This window comes from Lycorma delicatula, chromosome 1, assembly GCF_047948215.1.
Source record: "Lycorma delicatula isolate Av1 chromosome 1, ASM4794821v1, whole genome shotgun sequence".
NCBI classification, from domain to species: domain Eukaryota; kingdom Metazoa; phylum Arthropoda; class Insecta; order Hemiptera; family Fulgoridae; genus Lycorma; species Lycorma delicatula.
The window spans coordinates 29,678,526-29,697,571 of record NC_134455.1 but is presented as its reverse complement, the minus strand read 5'-3'; the positions used below and the strand labels follow the sequence as shown (position 1 = coordinate 29,697,571).

The following is a 19,046-nucleotide window of genomic DNA, read 5'->3' as shown; positions in this document are numbered from 1 at the left end:
TGTAACGTTCAAGAATTCTAGTTTTAAAGGATCAATTTTTTTCCTATATAAATCACAATCATTACATTTAATTTTGTTTTTTAAATATTTTATCATGTGGTTATTAGGTTTGTATACTGGTTTAAATATTTCTTTATTGTAAGTTTTAGTAATATTTTCAATGATATTGGTGTATAAATACTTTATGTATATTTTTTTCATTTTTCACTATTGCGTCATTATGAATTGGTTTTAAGGTATTTATTGTGTTTTGATAGTTGTTTTTTTATAAATATTACTTATTATAGTAGTATGTTCATTTTCAACCACTATAAGTTTTATGATTTATATTTCATTATTTAACTTTTTACATTATTATGTGTGTAGTATTTGACTGCTTTATTAATGATTTTGTGTAAGTGTTAATTTTATAAGACCAAGGATGATGTGATTTTTATGAATTGATATTTTTTATTATTATTAGATGTAGGTTTATATATACTGATGTTTCAGCTTGGTTGTCCTTGTTTATTTTGATACTGACATCTAAATAATTTAATTTTCTATTATTATCTATTTTCAAATGTGAATTTTAAATTACATTTATAAGAATTTTATTTGTTTGTTTTAGTATATGTTCACTCTTTATTACTGGGTTATATATAATGAGAATAACATTAACATCCAACTTAAAATTTTATGTGTATGAGTGATGCCATGCACTAATTTACTCTGAAAATCCTGTAAATATATTTCTGACATTGCTGATAGTGGAAATCGTGTAGTTAATTGTAGTTATTAACATCTGAGTGTAGATTTAAGAAATTTATTCATTTTATTTAAAAAAAAAAAATTGATTACAGGTGAGTGTAACTCCACAAAAAAAAGTAAGGAATGATGAAATGATTGACAAAGATGAAGCTAACTTGGTATTAGCTCCATTTCATCCTCAACCAAAATTGTTATTCAGTGATATAAAAGTGGGAAATTCACTGAGTCGTGTCATCACAGTCATAAATCCAACAGAGAAAGCTATTGAGGTAATGTTTCATTTTATAATCATTCAATATTTATGGCAAAAATCTTTAGTTTCATTTATTTGAGTTTCTGTTACAACCAAATAAGATTTTTATTCCTTGTGCTTCATTCCCTAGAAATATTTTTTTCCTTAAATAGTTTTCAAATGGCATAAAGTGCTGTGATCATTAGCCAGTGTTGCCAGATGCCAAAAATAGTATGAATAAAACTTTTCTTTTTTTCTTTTTCCTGTTTAGCCTCCAGTAATTACTTTTCAGATAGTACTTCAGAGGATGAATGAGAATGATATGTATAGGTGTAAATGAAGTGTAGTCTTGTACAGTCTCGGTTCGACCATTCCTGAGATGTGTGGTTAATTGAAACCCAACCACCAAAGAACACCGGTATCCACGATCTAATATTCAAATCCGTGTAAAAATAACTGACTTCACTATCAAGTAGGACTTGAACGCTGGAACTCTCAACTTCGAAATCAGCTGATTTGGGAAGATGCGTTCACCGCTAGACCAATCTGGTGGGTTAGTATGAATAAAACTAGTTTCAGTCTTCTTAACTTCAGTGATCTACAGAAACAAGGTTCTTTAAAGTGGCTCTTACATTATTGACATTTATCTTTATTTCCCTTCAATTTTTAAAATATACTCTCTGTGATATACAAGGAATTGCAGAACCATCAAGCGTGTATACACATGCATATTACTAACTAACAAAGGTTAATGACTTGTTAAAAACAAAACAACTTTCTGATTTTCATTAATGCAATACTGCTTTTCTGGTATGAGAGTGTGTTTATGTGTCTGTATATGTAGAGTGTCTTGCAAAGAAACAAATAGTTTAAGGATGGGTGGTTGTACTATAATTTTAAACTGAAACAAAAATTATTTCATTATCAGAAAATATCTAAAAACAAGATCAATTATTATAGTTAAATAAGACAATAGGTTAATGGCACTATCTAAATATTTTTGAATTATGTTAAAAATATTAAGAAATGAAAATTCATTATTTAGAGATAGTTTAAAAAACATATTAAGAAATACAATTTTTTCTGATCCGTTGGTCTGTTTTGTTTTTAATAAATGATAGTTGTGTTAAACACTTCTTTACATTCAATTGATACGTGGATTTTCTCATAATTAAACTGCAAATTATTTGTTTACTGGGAATTTAACCAAGATAAATTTTAGTTATAAAATTGTGAAGTTCATTGTACAACAAACTTGAAAAAAATTATTGTGTTTTGTGACACCAGTTTTTTATAGTTTATGATAATTTTTTCAAAAATTATATGGCATACAGTTCTGACTTGTATTCAATTTTTGTTTTGTCAGTTCTGACTTGTACTCAATTTTTGTTTTGTCAAGAAACATATAAAATCATCAAATTTACTGTTTAATTTGATTCCAAGAATTTGAATATGGCCTTGTTTTAACTTTGGGATAGAGTTAAGGGCAAAATTTTTCACAAGCTATAACTTATAAATGAAGCATTTCCAGATCTGTGATTATATGAACTTTTTTGTTTATTTTTATTTGTAGAACTGAAATTTATTCAGTTTCTTCATGCTAAGTAATTACATTGGTCAGAGATTTTCTTATCAAAAAATTAGCCAACATTTTATTATTGATCTTAGCAATTCATGGCATAATTAAAAATAAAAGTAATATCAGCTTTAATCTGAACTAATCTAACATTATTGCTGTAAACAATATCTAACACGTATGTGTTACACATGAAATACAAAGTCTGTAAATAAAGTAATGAGACTAGTTTTTTTTTGGCAGCCAAAGTGGCAACACTGTAAAGTTACTAGTAAACATTTGGTTATGTGAACAGCTGATTTATAATAGGTATTAATATTTTTAGTATATTGTTGCCATGAGAGATGTAAACAAACTTTTTGTGAAACAAGTTTTATTTGTGTGTTACAAAAATAAGTGAACTAATCATGAGCAACATTGTACAATCAAGTTTTGTGTTAAATTCTGTGAGAATGTTACTGAAACATTTTCAAAATTGAAAAGTGCGTATGGAGATGATGTTCTGTCACAAGCCCATGTTTTCAGGTGGTTTTAAAGCATTTTCAAATGGCTGGGAATCAGTTGTGGACAGTCCACGCTCTGGAAGACCATTAACGTCAAAATGTGACAGTGTTGAGCGAATCAGATTTGATACAGTATGACTGGCGATTAACTGTCAGAATGATTGCAGAACAATTGAATTTGAACCATATCACGGCCCATCAAATTTTGACAAAAGAATTTGATATGAAAAAAGTTTGTGCAAAATTGGTTCCAAAAAATCTCACTGTTGAACAGAGTGGAAGTGTGCCACTCTTCTAGGGTGAATTGAAATGTCCTGATTTTCTAAAAAGTGTTATTGCTGGTGATGAATCTTGGATATTTGAGTACGACCCAGAAACAAAACGCCAGAGCAAGGAGTAGAGCACATCTCAAACTCACCACATCCCAAAAAAGCAAAAATGAGCAAATCAAAAATCAAAACCATCCTAATTTGTTTCTTGGATAGTAATGGCATTATACATAAGGAGTTTTTGCCTACAGGACAGACTGAAATCAGTATGTTTATCAAGAAATTCTTGAAAGACTGCTGAAAAGAGTTGCCTGCGTGAGACCAGCCATCAAAGAAAACTGGATTCTGCATCATGACAATGAACCTTGTCATACTGCACTCTCAGTTAATGAGTTTTTGGTAAAGAAAAACATTCCTGTAATTCCTCAACCACCTTATTCACCTGACTTTTTCCTATTCCCTGCGACTTTTTTCTGTTCCCAAGTTAAAAAAAAACACCTCAAAGGACACCATTTTGGAACAGTAGAAAACATTAAAAAAATGTAACCAACCATCTGAAGGATATTCCGTTTTCTGGGTTCCAACACTGCTATGAAGAGTGGGAAAACCGTTTGAAGCGTTGTGTGGCTTCTGAAGGGAACTATTTTGAAGGTGATATAGTCCATGTATGATTGGATTGTAAATAAAAAGTTTTTCTGAACTAGTCTTATTACTTTATTTACAGACCTGATATACTGATCTAAAATTGTTTTTCTACTTAGTTTGCTGTTACAAATAAGTTTTGTTTTACATTTCTGCTAATAAAATTATTTGTACATACATTTTTATTTTCTTAGATTGAATTTCAATTGGATGAGAATGATAAGTCTGGTAAGCAAATTGGCTTATGGACTTGGAGTCAAACCAGATTGATGGTACCAGCAGGAAAATCTACTGAAGTGCAGGTCACTTGGTGCCCTACTCAACCAGGCAGTTGCCATTTCAATATTCCTGTTAAGCAGTTTTTTAATAAAAATTTACATAAAAAAATTTCTCAGATATCAATTAGTGGGAATTGTATTGCTTCGAAGAAGAAATTAACTAATGTAAAAACAGTAGTAAGTTCTCAAATTTTTTTTATTCCTTATTGCTATTTTAATTGTGATATAATTTTTGTGAGTTTTTAAATTTCTGGAAGGAGGCATATGTTTTCTTCTTCTGTTTAAAGTTATTGATTTTTAGTGATTTTAATTTTTAATAAACTCATCTGATGAAGTAGCAGTTACTATGAAAGTACTCATGAGCATATGTAAAGTAGTAGTAATATGACTGTTATTACTGTTTATTAAAATAATCTTAACGTTCTTAAACATTACACATATTTTTTTACCTAGAATTTTTTTTTTATTAATGTGTCTTAAGTTTTTTTATTATAAAAATTTTTAACAGTATTCATATATTTTACCTTGAAATATTTTTTAAGTTACATTATAGGTAGATATTTACAGTATGGGTAAGTATTCACTGTCTATATAATTTTATATATTAAAATAAGTTTCTGCATTATAATGTTAGCTTATAATAAATCAGTTAATTTTCCTGTACCTAATCACAGCTTTTGTTATTGTATACTCATTTTGTTTTTATGTGCATTTTATATATTAAAATGTTTATAACTCGAACGTTTTTATTTTTACTGTATAATATCATATATTTTTCTGTATATTGTGAATGAAACTTTCTTAATACATAATGATGATTAAAACAACATTTTTTTCAAAAGCTTCAGCTAGCTGAATAAATAATTTCTTCCTCTTAGAACTGTTGGTGCTCAGTTATGAATTTTGTGTCTTTAAATATTATGTGTGCAAGTATTTAAGTTGTTTACTTAAGCATGGATTTTAAGACTGGTTTCATAAACCATTTTCAGAAGAAAAGGAGAAATTTTTAAATTTAATGAGATAACTGTCTATTTTATTTTGTATCTTTGGCGAGTTATTAGGCCACTGGAGACTTGATCCTGTATTTCCTTTTAACCAGGATAAAATTGGCTCTTTACCCTTTAACAATTTGTGTTTTTTTCCCATTGGCATATTTTTTTAATAAATTTTTATAATCTGGCTTGCTGGCTGTCATAATTTAAATAAACATAAACTTATTAATACTCTATTAGTATTACAACCAGTAATATTCTACCAGTTATTAAAAACATGATTAAATAAACAGTAAAATTAAGCAAAACATAAAATAATCATATCTAACCTCAGATAACGAAATCAAAGTAGTATCACTGTAACAGTATTTACATTACTTAATCAAAATTAAATATCTAAAATGGTTAAATTAATCTTTTTCCACAAAAAACCAAACATCACCCTATAGTGTATGTAAAATCTGAAGGTGGGTCCCCCTACAAGCTGCCTCTAGATGCCTCCTCTATATCACTCTTATAATCCAGCATGCGGAACATGTGTTACTGGTTGCGACAAAAGTAAGAGCTCATAATAATACAGACTTGCATTTACTATTATTTTGTTCTAATTCCTTATTCTACCTTATTCATTTACTTTTTCTATTATTTATTTATTTAAATTTGTCGTTTAATTATTATTTATTTCATTGGTTATTTATTTATTCTACTGTATTTATTTATTTGAGTTATATAAATTAATTTGTATGGAATCATTAAATGTTTTACGTTTATAAAATATAACATGAACTAATGTTTAAATAAATTAAGTTAATTTTACATCTTAATTTTAATATCTCTGTAGTATTCATAATTTGTTTTTACAATAAATTTAATAATATTTATAACTTTAGTAATTATATTACTTTTAATCACATTTCTAACACTTAATTTATTTATGTATTTTTTTGTACAATTTAATATTTTTATTTTGTAGTTCTGTAAGCCTACAAAGCTCAAAAGAATATTAATTATTGGTGTGTACATGCTATTTAGAAATGATTTTCGTAAATAACTACACCACATCAAAGAAAATTATACTATTACAGTCTAATAACTCATTTAATATACTTTTGTATTGCACCATTGTTATTGTTTATTTATAGCAAAACTGTAGTTTAACATACTTGAAAATAACATATACAATATATTTCTGGATAATCAGACCACTTTGGGATTGAGGCTAAATGGCCCTATTAAACGGCTGGTCCTATTAAGTAGTATTAACAAAAAATGAGGAGCTATGCACAAATACAGTATACGGGTGTATTCTAATTATTAAATTCAAATTAGTAATCTACTATTCTGAATTTTATTTCTAATATTAAGATTACATGAAGAATATTATAAATTACAACCTAATAAAAATTTAAATACTCCATTGTACAATACATGTCTAATAAAATACAATACATTACATACAGTTACTGTCCTTTGACATTACATAGCTACTTATAAAAACAGGCCTATACATTAAAAAACTACTGTTCTGGTGTAATATATTATTGTATAGTTTTTGTAATCTTACATAATTAAAAAAAAATAAAATAAAACAAAATGATTGATAACGAAATAGAGGTATAAAATACAGTAATGATTGCTATTTTTAAACAGTAAGTTTCTATTATTTGTTTAAACTTTTTGAAAAAAATTATTTTATTTTATCATCCCCCTTTTAATCCTCGGTGTTCTACAAATTTTGCACAGACTTGTAGTTCTTCTAGCAGGCTTCCTTCACTGCCTTCTTGTATAAAGTAACTGCTGAAGTCCGTCAATCAATTTTTTTGCATCTTGTGTAGGTATGTGTTTGACACTGGGTTCCTATTCATCTTCTTCAATCTTGTCCAGTTGTTGAGTACCACTAATGTTTTTAATTATTTCTTCATCACCGGTTTCATTCTCTTCATAGCATTACATTTTTTCGTCTATATTTGAAAACTTCAAAATTTTGAACCTGGTGCTTCAAAAAAAAACACATAATCATTTTCATCAGCATCAATTGTTTCAGTATCATTGATGTCATTTACTTTTAAACCACTTTTGGCAAAGCAATTTCTGATATTGCTACTTTCCAGTTCATCCCAACTACAGGCTACGAACGGAATTACCTACCACAAATTTATACATGCAGTAACATCTTTAGCTGTAGCCGAGGAAGTCAACATGTTTCCTTCAATTTCTTGTAAAATATAATTTATTAGTTTACTTAATTAGTAGTTTACTTTATTAGTAAATAGATTTAAAATTTTTTATTATTCCTATGTCAAGTCGTTGAATTAAACTCTTATTCAATGGCAAAAATTCAATTTCAATGCTTCGTAAATCTACACTAGGATGGGTAGCACAGTTATCAATAAACAGGCAAATCTTTCTTGATTTTTGTCTGTATCTCGTCCCAAGCACTGTCAATCACGAAAACTTAGACTCATCATCCAGGCTTTTTTATTAAAATAGTAGTGCACAGGTAAACTCTCCACTCTAACCCACTTAAAACATCTTAGTTTGCCTGCTTTACCAACAACAAGAAGTTTTTGTCATTGCCAGACATTTGTGCAACAAAGCACAGTAATTCGATCCATTGGTTTTTTAGCCAGATAACGTGATGTGTTAGTAACAGAGAGACCCGTGATTAAAAATAATTATAGACAAACAATAACAGCACCATATACAATGAATAACGGACTCGGAATGAAGAAAATAAAAACATTTGCTTCGTCATAACTCCGTCATTTGTGATATCACAAATGATGTCATTTCTGTCACCATACACTATGTACTGTGCAAACCAGTGATAGAAGGAAGTTACCTCCCTCAACACAACATTCAAAAACAGTCAAGTGATTTAAATCACTAATAAAATTGTGATATTTTAGAAGTAAAAGAAAGAAATGAATGAGCTAGTGGGCCTTATAAGAAGCGGCATTTTGGACCGTTAACTGGCATAATTTTACGTGAATTATACCAAATACATTTTGAGGGACTTCGCTGTGTGGTTTGGAAACTGCCACAGCCACAACCAACGTTATTCACATGCAAAGAAAACCTTTTTGACAGGAAGTGTTCTCGATACAGCACATAGTGGAAGGCCTACAACTCGCACCGAAACTTGTGTTGCTGTGGTGGAATCAATTGAACAGTTGTCGATGAAGTCAACCCGCAAGTGGTCTGCAGAATTAGGCACCCTGCGATCGACTATGCAAGACCACATGTGGAAAGAATTGAATGTTTCATGTTCTCAGCCATACTCAGTGAATTAATTGACACTTGGAACAATGTGTGCATGCATGTGAAATGCTGTTCGCTGATAAAAAAATCATTATCTCTGATGAGTGTGTGATTTACCGTAGCTCACAAAACTAATGCCTTTTTTTTGGGCAAAAGACAATGTGCACTTTTATGAGGAAATTGAGTGCAATTTGCCACATGTTATGATTTGGACAGGAATAATGGCAGACCATCTGCTTGGACCATATTTCTTTGATGGTTCTGTGAACCAGCACAGCTATCTTCACATGATTAACACGTGGTTGCTTCCAGAATTAACGACAAGAGGAATAGCTGACATCATTACACTTCAACAAGACGGCACTCCACCACATTTTGCTGTGTGTGTGTGCACACGGCTAAATGAACTGTTTCCAAACCAATAAATGAATCTTGAACCTTTGTAACAATGTTATTCACAATAAATGTTAATGTTAATCAGACATAGGTGTTGGAAATATACTTTTTTTTGTATTCATAACAATGTTTACCTACATATCTAATTTTACTATGCGATTAACATGTAAAGAGACTTTTCATCCACACTGTAAGTAGGGGTCCTACTAAAAATTCTACTAAGCAACCTATTAAGAGTTGCTCTGTCTGGAATGAGATGGACTTATTTTCACTACAAGGTTAATTTAATATTAAATTTTTCACTTACTGTCTACTTGAACGTAGGCCCAGGCTCAAGGAGGTGAGATGTTTGAAACTTTTAACACACATTCTTTCTTGAAGTATGGCTTGTATACAACATGCATTCAAAATGTCCATCCATGTAGCTGTTTTCATGATAATCATATGATTTTTTACTGGCTGTTATTTTTATCAAGCCGTATTTTTTTACTGGCTGTTATTAAGTAATATTTCAACTGAGATCAAAGATGCTTTCAACTGAAAGCATCTTTCTTATACTTTAAATCTACATACATTCTACTTTTTTATGATAATAATATTGTTTATTTTTTATAGATCCTGTATAACTATTTTAATTAAAACAGCTCTTTTATCTTTTATTTTATTCATCTTTTGTGTATTTATAACATTCAGATAAAATTCTAAAATATTTGCATTTTTTATTAACATATATATTATGTTTTACAGAATTTGATTTTAAGGTATTTTTTTGATATTAGTTCTTTTTATAATATTTCATATTATAATTGTTAATGATTATAATTGATATTATTGATGATATTTTTACCGATTTAAAAAAAAAAAAATATTATTTTTGTTCACGGTTTGTGAAGGATATTTGTTTTGATAAGTCTATGCAGAATTAAAGAGATGTTGACATTTTTGATTTATATTACATATTCTTAGTTTCTTGTATCTCTGCTAGGATCAAGTTTGTTAGATGTATCCATAATTCTAATATTGGAAATTGTTTCATTAAATATTGTGATTGAGATGAAAATAAATGAAAAAGAATTTCATGTTGTGATCAAACATTACATTTTGTAATGCGAAACTGCACAGAAAACTAAAGCCAAACTGGATAAATATGGTAAGTCCCATCGATGAAAATAATTTGCAAGTGGTTGAGAACAAATGATGCTGTGCATTGTAAAAACGTTATTGAGAATGCAACTGGAGAGAATATTGAAAATTTCCATGATATGGTGATGAAGGATAGAAGATTGAAGTTATGTGAAATTATTAAGATAATATGCATCTTGAATGAGCAAATGCTTCACATTTTACAGAAATATTTGCATATGCAATTGCAAGATTGGTGCTGTATTTGTTTTATTTATAAATTTTTGCATTGTTTTATTGCTGTTAAAACTCTGATAAATCACCGCCAACATAAAACCAAGGAACATTAAAAAAAAGTGGTTTGCAGTTGGGAAAGTTGCTTCAAAGAAGGTCAAAACTATTGCATTAGCAGGAAAGCTGGTGGCCATTGCTTTTTGGGATTCTTGTGGCATTTATTCATTGACTGTGAAGGGTAACTGGGCAGTATTATGCATCTTTGCTGGTTTTCCAAAGTAGGAGGAGAAATGAAGAAAAAATTATCATGCTTGACCAAAAGGAATATCCTTCTCCAGCGCGAATGAGCATAGGATTTGCAACAGCAAAATTTATATGAATTAGGCTACAAGATTCTTCTGCTTCCATCTGCTCATCAGACTTAACACATTTGGACTATTGTCTGTTTATAAAAAAGTTTTTTCTGGAAAATGATGTAAGTGAATTGTTAAAACATTTGCCTATTTTAAAAAGTTGGAAAAACTGGATAAATTTAGAGTAAGTTAATAAATTTGAAAAGAGATTATGTTGAGAAATAAAAAAGATTTTTTCCTGAAAAATAGTCACCAGATTATTCTGCTGCATTTCTTCATTATTTTCTATTCTGCAAATAATATTTTCATTTTAACAAATTTGTTGCACAGTATAATGAAATACTTGCTTTATGCATTCTAATCTCAATTTCTTTTTACTTTCTACACTTTTTCCATTGCTAAATTATTTAACCCTGGTTGTCTTAACATATAGCCTACGAACCTACTCTTTTGTGAAAATTTGCTGCAAGCTCTTTGATCTCCATTTTATTTTAACATTTCTTTATTTTGAACTTTGTCAACTCTGACAATTTTTGACATTCTTCTGTGATATCATTTTGGAAAAGCCTCTATTGTTTGGCTTCCTTGTTCATGTTTTGCTGCCATATAGTACTCCATAATATATATAATTTTTTAATTTCTAAAATGTCTATACTGGAGCACATGTTGTGATATAAGTTCTGCAATATAGATCATTGGCACAAATTGAGACGATACATCCATCCATACACAAGAACAAGTTGTGGAACATCCAGGTCAGAAACATTGTCTATATCAAACTTGTTTAGCGCCAAAATGTCTCAAGAGGTATTACTGTGCGCTGCTTATACATTATGTTCGGAAAGTTTATGTGTGTATGCTTTAGAATTATGTGGTGCATTCTGTTCTTTCAAGATTAGTTTAGGTTCATTGGGTATTTTTCAGTAACAAACCAAGATGTCAGTTGTTGAGTTGTGATTGAATGTGCTTCATCTTATTTTGTTTATCGGAATCAATAGTTGCAAAGAAATATTTGGTTCTTTCAATAAAGGAATGCTTTTTCTCATTGAACATGTCTCGTGAAGGTGACAAGTATACTGATTTAGTGAAGCACAAGTTTTCTGAAATGTTTCCAAATACTCCTGTTCATCGCATTGCAGTTCGAACTCTTATCAAAATATTTTTGACAACAGTTCTGTTCAATATGCTGATTGAAGTGGAAGCCCATCTAAACTAAACAAACAGAAACTACTCAGTATTTTGGATGCTATGGCTGAAAGTTGATCAGTCAATATGTAAGTTAGCACAGCAACAAGATATCGAACTTGCTACTGCACATAAAGCTGTAAGAAAAGAATTGAAACTTTTCCCCAACAAAGTAATGTGTTTAAGAACTGAAGATCATGCCAAAAGACTAAATTATTGTCAATGGTGTAAATGTTTTATTGAGTAAAATTCCATAGGTGTCTTTGATATTACAGTTTTTACAGATGAAGCCTGGCTTCTGTAAAAAATTAATTACACAAAAATCTTTACATGAAGTGAAAATTGGTGTCTGGATTGGTCGGATTAATACCTTCATTCATTTGTGGTATTTATTTCTATACATCAAGACAGAATAGCATTTTTTATTAAATTTGTGAAATAATATATGTGAAGAATTTAACAGAGTTTTTGTTTATTGATTTATTATTGAATTATTTTATAACCCTATTACAGAAAATTGGCACAAGAATCAAAAAGTTAGCAAAGAATTGTATAGCTTTTCTGGGTAAATTATGGAACTCTGGTTACTGAGGGTTTTGCCCTCGTAGGAGAATTATTAATGTCATCTTTATTTTTCCAGAATTTTACCCATTTCTTTAGTTGATGGCACTACATTTGTTATTAATAGATGAGCAAATGTTCGTTTAATTTCAGGTGATAATTTATTTTTTGTCCAGAATTGGGTTTTCAATGTTTTTACAATATTTCTTTTTTTAATTCTTTGAATGGTTGAATGAGGTAAATTTCATATTTGGCTAATGTCTTAGTCAACGTACCATTTTTGGATATAATTTTCTTATTAGTTGTACTTTATCTTTATTGTTTCTTTTTTCAAATGAAAATTAAAGACTTAACAATTTTCAGCTGATAAGTAAGGTTCTTTTCACAGGATATTTATTTTATTGAAATTTCACAATTTTCTGAAGAGGAAAAATAGTAGTGTGGTGTCTGGACTGATTTTTAAAGATAATACAAGAATGTGACTTAAAGAGTCCAGAAATGATAAAAAAATGTTTTTTTGTCCCCACCTCTTTTTGAGGGAGAGAATGTCAAGATAAACATAGAATGGTTATTAATTTATTATTGTTCAAATGTGTTAATTTATTAGGTTGGATGTTAAGATAAGGAAAATAGGAGACTATTTATGATTGACAATGTTAGAACTTAAAACATATGAGTTATGTACATTAGTAAAAATAACAATAAATATGTAATATGGTAATCTGCTCCATTTATTCTGTAATTTCCTTATCTGAGGGGTATTGGCGTAATCAATTTTAGTTGAGAAATACATCCATGTGATACCCACACATACAAGATCCATAAATAAATTAATGAGACTGGTTCAGAAAAACTTTTTATTACAATCCAATTATACATGGACTCTCTCCTTCGAAATAGTTCCCTTGGGAAACCATGCAACTCTTCAAACGGGTTTCTCACTCTTCATAGCAGTGTTGGAACTCAGAAACCAGAATATCCTTCAGATGGCCGGTTACAGTTTTTTTTTGTTTTCTACTGTTCCTAAAGTGGTGTCCTTTGAGGTGTTTTTTTGAAGTCTGGAACAGGAAAGAGTCGCAGGGTTTCAAGTCAGGTGAATAAGGTGGTTGAGGAACTACAGGAATGTTTTTCTTTACTAAAAACTCATTAATTGAGAGTGCAGTGTGACAAGGTGCATTGTTATGATGCAGCATCTGAAAATGCTTTAAACCACCTCAAAACTTGGGCTTGTGACAGAACGTCATCTCCATATGCCCTTTTAAATTGTGAAAAAGTTTCAGTAGCATTTTCAAAGAACACAAAACTTGATTGCACAACATTGCTCGTAATTAGTATCACTCATTTTTGTAACGCATAACAAAAACTCATTTCATGAAAAGTTTGTTTACGTCTCACTTGGCAACAGTAGACTAAGAATATTAATACCGAATATAATTCAGCTCTGTTTAAAAAAACAGGCTGCCAAAAAACTAGTCTCATTACTTTATTTACAGACCTTGTATGTTATCCCAATTGAAGTTGCTTTTTGTCAGTAATCTGACCGTGAACCCTGTTGTATGACAGCCAAGAGGATGATTGATAGCAGGTGACCCTCAAACAGTCTTTTGCTGCCACTTTTTTGTTGGGTTGACTGTGTGTCTATTAGAAACAACTGTAATACAGTTACTGCCAACCCAAAACTCTATTGTGAGGTTTTGAGTAAAACCAACACACTATCAGAAAGTATTTTAGCAACCTAAGGGAGCTTTAAATTATGTGAAAAAATTAACCTAAACGTTTAATAAAAGTTTGAGACATGGGACCCGTGAGGTCCATATCTCCTCTTGATCAATTGTGACCAAAATTAAATGGCATAAATACACCATATATTGAAATTATCCAAATCTAATCCACATCAGTCCATCCAGTTTGGAGATATGTAGTAAAAACAGGCCCAACATACATGCATATGAAAATACATCCTTATGAAATTTTTCAATACTGATACTGTGTTTTTTTGCTTAGATGAGGTCATGAAATATCAAGATCTGAAAAATCCCTGACATGCATGACCTGATTAGCATATTTCCCCCTATTTAGTATACTCTATATTAGCTAAACATTATAACTGAAATACAGCGTAGTAAAATTGCAGCATAAGTCACTGTTTCTCCCTTGGATGTCAAGAGTGAAAATTCCTTTCTAATAGACATTGTCCTAATGTGTCTTCAAACCTAAATCCAAAACTAAATTAAAATTATGCAGCATTAAAGTTACTCAAAGACTAAAATAATCCAGTTAATTATTCATTTATAGAGATATCAATTTGTCAGTTATTTATCAAAATCCTTAATATAACAGATTTGATTAGTTGATAAAATTTGTTACTTATCAGAAATTTGTTGTACTTATGTTATTTCTTTTTCAGATTAAATCAGTCACTCGCCCTCTGCAAGAGAAGAATGTTTATCAGTGCCCTGTTAAACATGAGGGCTCTGGTAAAAAAAATAAGCCTGTATGTTTATATACACCACTGCAAAAAAAAAAAAATAATGAAAATAAATTTGTAGGTACATACTCAAAACAAAATAACGAAAACATAATAGAAGCATTGCCATCAGAACAACTATTAATTCATGCAGAGTTTCATGCAGCTTCTAAAAATCAGTTCCTTGATAAAGATTATGTTTCAGTTAAATCAGGAACAGAAAATAACAATAAACTGCAAAATACGTATGTTAAAGATAAGCCTCATATAACTGAATTGTCATCAAAATTGTCATTAACTCCTAAGCAGTTATTTGTGGACTTACATGGACATCCTATGGACCCTATTAATTTATTGAAAAAGACAACAGATGTATCAGAAGAACTGAAAAATGGTGGTGAAAATTCACCATCCAACAGCTTTGATAAAGATAGTTTGAACAATAGTTTAAGTTTACATTGTGCTTCACCAAGTTCATTTAGTAAATTTGAAGAACATCTCAATGCATATATGTGCAATCCAACGTACAATGCCTCTGATGGAAATAGTAGTGTGATGTCATTTAGGTCATCAGTTTATAAACACATAGAAAAAGAATCAGCTTCAGAGGAAAAGCTTCCAGTATTTACTGATGATAATCATCAAGTTATTAGTCATATAGTTTCTTGTGATGCTACCTACACATTGAACAATACATGTGACTTAGAAGCTACATCTATTTTGTCTTCATGTACAACAGAGAAGAATGGAATTAAAACAGAAACCCAGTTTGTTCCTCACCAAAACACTGAAATTAACTGCAATTCTTTTCAATCTTGCACGATCATTGGACCTGATTTAAGTAGTGGTATTAAAAAAGAGAGAAATCCAGTAGAAACAGATATTTATAACTTTAATACACCAGTTTTTTCAAAAATCAAATCTGAAACTGTAGAATTGTTTGCTTTAACTGAAATTACAGGTGATTCTTGTACTTCTTTATCTAAGAGTCCAGTAACAACAGATGCAAGAAATCCATTAGAAAGCAATATTTTTAAATTTAATACACCAATTTTGTCAAAAATCATGTCTGAAACTACAGAATCTTGTAATCTTTTTGAAGTAAACCAGGGAGGTTCTTCTATTCCTTGTAGTTCTTTATCTAGAAGTCCAGTAAAAATAGATTCTGTTTACTCAAAAGATTCTTCACTGAAACGAAGTTGGAATTCTTCAAAGGAGATTACAGCAGTTAATTGTGATTATAAAATAAGTGATAATTCAGCAGACAAGGATGTGATTCAACAAGGATCTTGTAGTTTGTGGATTATATCTCCTCCGAAGAGGTTAAAGTATGATGCTAAATCTAGTTCACCTGAAGTTCTTGCAGCTCCTTCAAAAAAGGCTAATACTACTTATTTCAAAAAACACATGGGTCCTCCTGCTAGAAAAGGTAAAAAAACATCAATTTTTTTACAGTAGGCATATAGTAATTAAAAAAAAAATACATTTGCCTTGTCGTACACCGATTTTAGTACAGATTCGTGATTTCTGTGTACTTTTTATGAATTATTTTATGAGTTTTGTATCTATAAGGTATGAACTTGAAGTTTGTTTGATCCTTATCAGTTATATAAGTACACATAATAAGCCTAAGTAATCAGATGTAATAAGCATGCTTGATATAGAGTTATCAGGGTAGGTGGATCACCTTGTTTTTGGGATGCCACAGAGTCTGACTCAATTTCTTGATCATATAGTAGATTGATGGCCTATTCTTGAGGTGGAAATGTGAAATATTTTGTTCTGAAAATGTTGTACTGTAATCTAAAAATGTGTTTTGTGTAACCACAGATAACACAGTGCGTGCTCTAAACTATTGTAAACCTTCACATTAATTGTTTAAAGAGGAATGAAGTGAAACCTGACTGCCTAAATTTAGAACTTGACATGGCACATGTTTTGAAGGATATGAGGTCTGTAAAATAAATTAATGAGACTAGTTTTTTGGCAGCAAAAGTGGCAACACTGTAAAGTTACTAGTAAACATATGGTTATATGAACAGCTGATTTATTTTAGGTATTAATATTTTTAGTTATTGCTGCCATGTGAGATGTAAACAAACTTTTCATGAAACGAAGTTTTTGTTGTGCAGTACAAAAATGAGTGGTACTAATTATGAACAATGTTGTGCAATCAAGTTTTGTGTTAAATTCTGTAAGAATGCTACTGAAGTTTTTTCAAAATTGGAAAGGACGTATGGAGATGACACTCTGTCATGAGTCCAAATTTTTAGATGCTTTAAAGCATTTTCCGACGGCCGGGAATCATTTGCAGACAATCCATACTCTAGAAAATCATTAACGTCAAAAAGTGATGATAATGTTGAGCGAATCAGAGGCTTGATATGGTACAACCAGCGATTAACTGTCAGAATGATTGCAGAACAATTGAATTTGAACCATACCACAGTCCATCAAATTTTTATAAAAGAATTGGTGATGAAAAATGTTTGTGCAAAATTGGTCCCAAAAGTCTCATTGTTAACAGAAAAAAAACAGGATGGAAGTGTGCCACGATCTTCTAGGTTGAATTGAAACTGATGCTGATTTCTAAAAAAAATTGCTGGTAATGAATCTTGGATATTTGAGTACGACCCAGAAACAAAACACCAGAGCGAGTAGTGGGACACTTCAAAAAATGTAACCAACCATCTGAAGGATATTTCGGTTTCCAAGTTCCAACACTGCTATGAAGAGTGGGAAAACCGTTTGAAGTGTTGTGTGACTTCCCAAAGGAACTATTTTGAAGGTGATAGAGTCCATGTATAATTTGAGTGTAAGTAAAAGTTTTTCTGGACCAGTCTCATCACTTTATTTACAGACCTCGTAAGTAAAAAAAAGTTGTGGATGCTTTTTTTTGGAATTATTTAATCTAAACAGACAATGTAGAGAAAAATGTGTAAAGAAATATCAACTTTATTTTTCATTATAAAAATAAAATATTGTCATTATTCTACCAACTTCTGTAAAGAATGAAAATGTTAAAAAATAATAGGTTCATGCTCACAGTATACAAAAGATATCATTTTAGGTTGTCTCATTGATTATTAAAATAAATTTAAATGATTTCATATTCATTGTTAAAACCTTTGATGTAGCTCAATGAAATAGAACACTGGTTTTATTTCTCCAAGTATGAGATATTCATCTCATACGTCTAATGCTTCATTATTTTTCAGTTTTTTAAAAGAATAAAAGAAATGGCCAACGGGAACTACATTTTGTAAATTTAATTGCATAATATAATAAAAAGGCCATATAGTTGGTCTAGTGAGAAAAATTATGTCAATGATTATCATCTATTATATGTCAACATTAAAAATCTAGATTTAGTTATTAATTTCTTGGAAGAAATCTATTGAAGATGCAAAAGATTATTCTTTTTGTTTGTTGAACTGCCATGTTTACAAAATAATATACTTTTAACTGAGGAAATTTTTGTAAAGTTGTTGAGATTAATTCAGGAATTCTTATTATGGATGCCTTTAAATAAAAAGTTTATAGTACTTTCATCATAGGAAGAAAAGAAATTTATAGGAAATGTAGAAAAAGGACAACTTTACTTGATAGGTACTTCAGCCAACAGGCCTATTGTTTATCTGCCAGACAGCAGAACCTCCTGGTTAGTTCATAAACTACCACCTGCATCTGCTAGATAACATCAAGATTAGGTCCTGATAGGATCTCATCATGGACCTATACCAACAGAGCCAAAAATAAGGAAGAAAGAATAAAAAAAAGTGATGAATGGTAATTTACGAGAAAGTATGATTTATCCTGGGAAAAACTGCAGTATGTGACAAACAACTCCCTCCAGAGTTTAGGCCCCTCTAAGCAGGTGGACCTCTTGCTGATAATAATCCCTTGGTTCGAGGCACTTCTACTCAGATGAGAGTAGGATATTAATGATTGATGATTTGTGTTTACTAGCTTAGATATATGTAGGGGTAATAGTATTACTTTTTCTCCAAAGAATAAAAGCCACATGAGAACAAGTACATGGTTTCTAAAGGAACTTTGCCTGTCCAAAGAACTGTGCTTTTTCTGTTAATGATAATCACTGAATATCTTTGTGCAAGTTTTTTTTTTTAACTAAATATAACCATATATGTACGAGGTGTGATCAAAAAATACGGTGAATGAATTTTTAAAGCGGCAACTGCCGGCACTACATCCATATGTTGTA

General features: G+C 30.3%; 1 protein-coding gene across 1 annotated transcript in view; it reads left to right on the top strand.

Moving 5' to 3' along the window:
- asp (microtubule assembly factor abnormal spindle) overlaps positions 1-19,046 on the top strand; it is a 101,812-nt gene that overhangs the window by 9,586 nt on the left and 73,180 nt on the right. Inside the window, exons 3-5 of the mRNA XM_075382224.1 lie at positions 843-1,019; positions 4,167-4,427; positions 14,762-16,250. Of these exons, the coding sequence (XP_075238339.1) occupies positions 843-1,019; positions 4,167-4,427; positions 14,762-16,250 (1,927 nt within the window). The remainder of the gene's footprint in view (positions 1-842; positions 1,020-4,166; positions 4,428-14,761; positions 16,251-19,046) is intronic.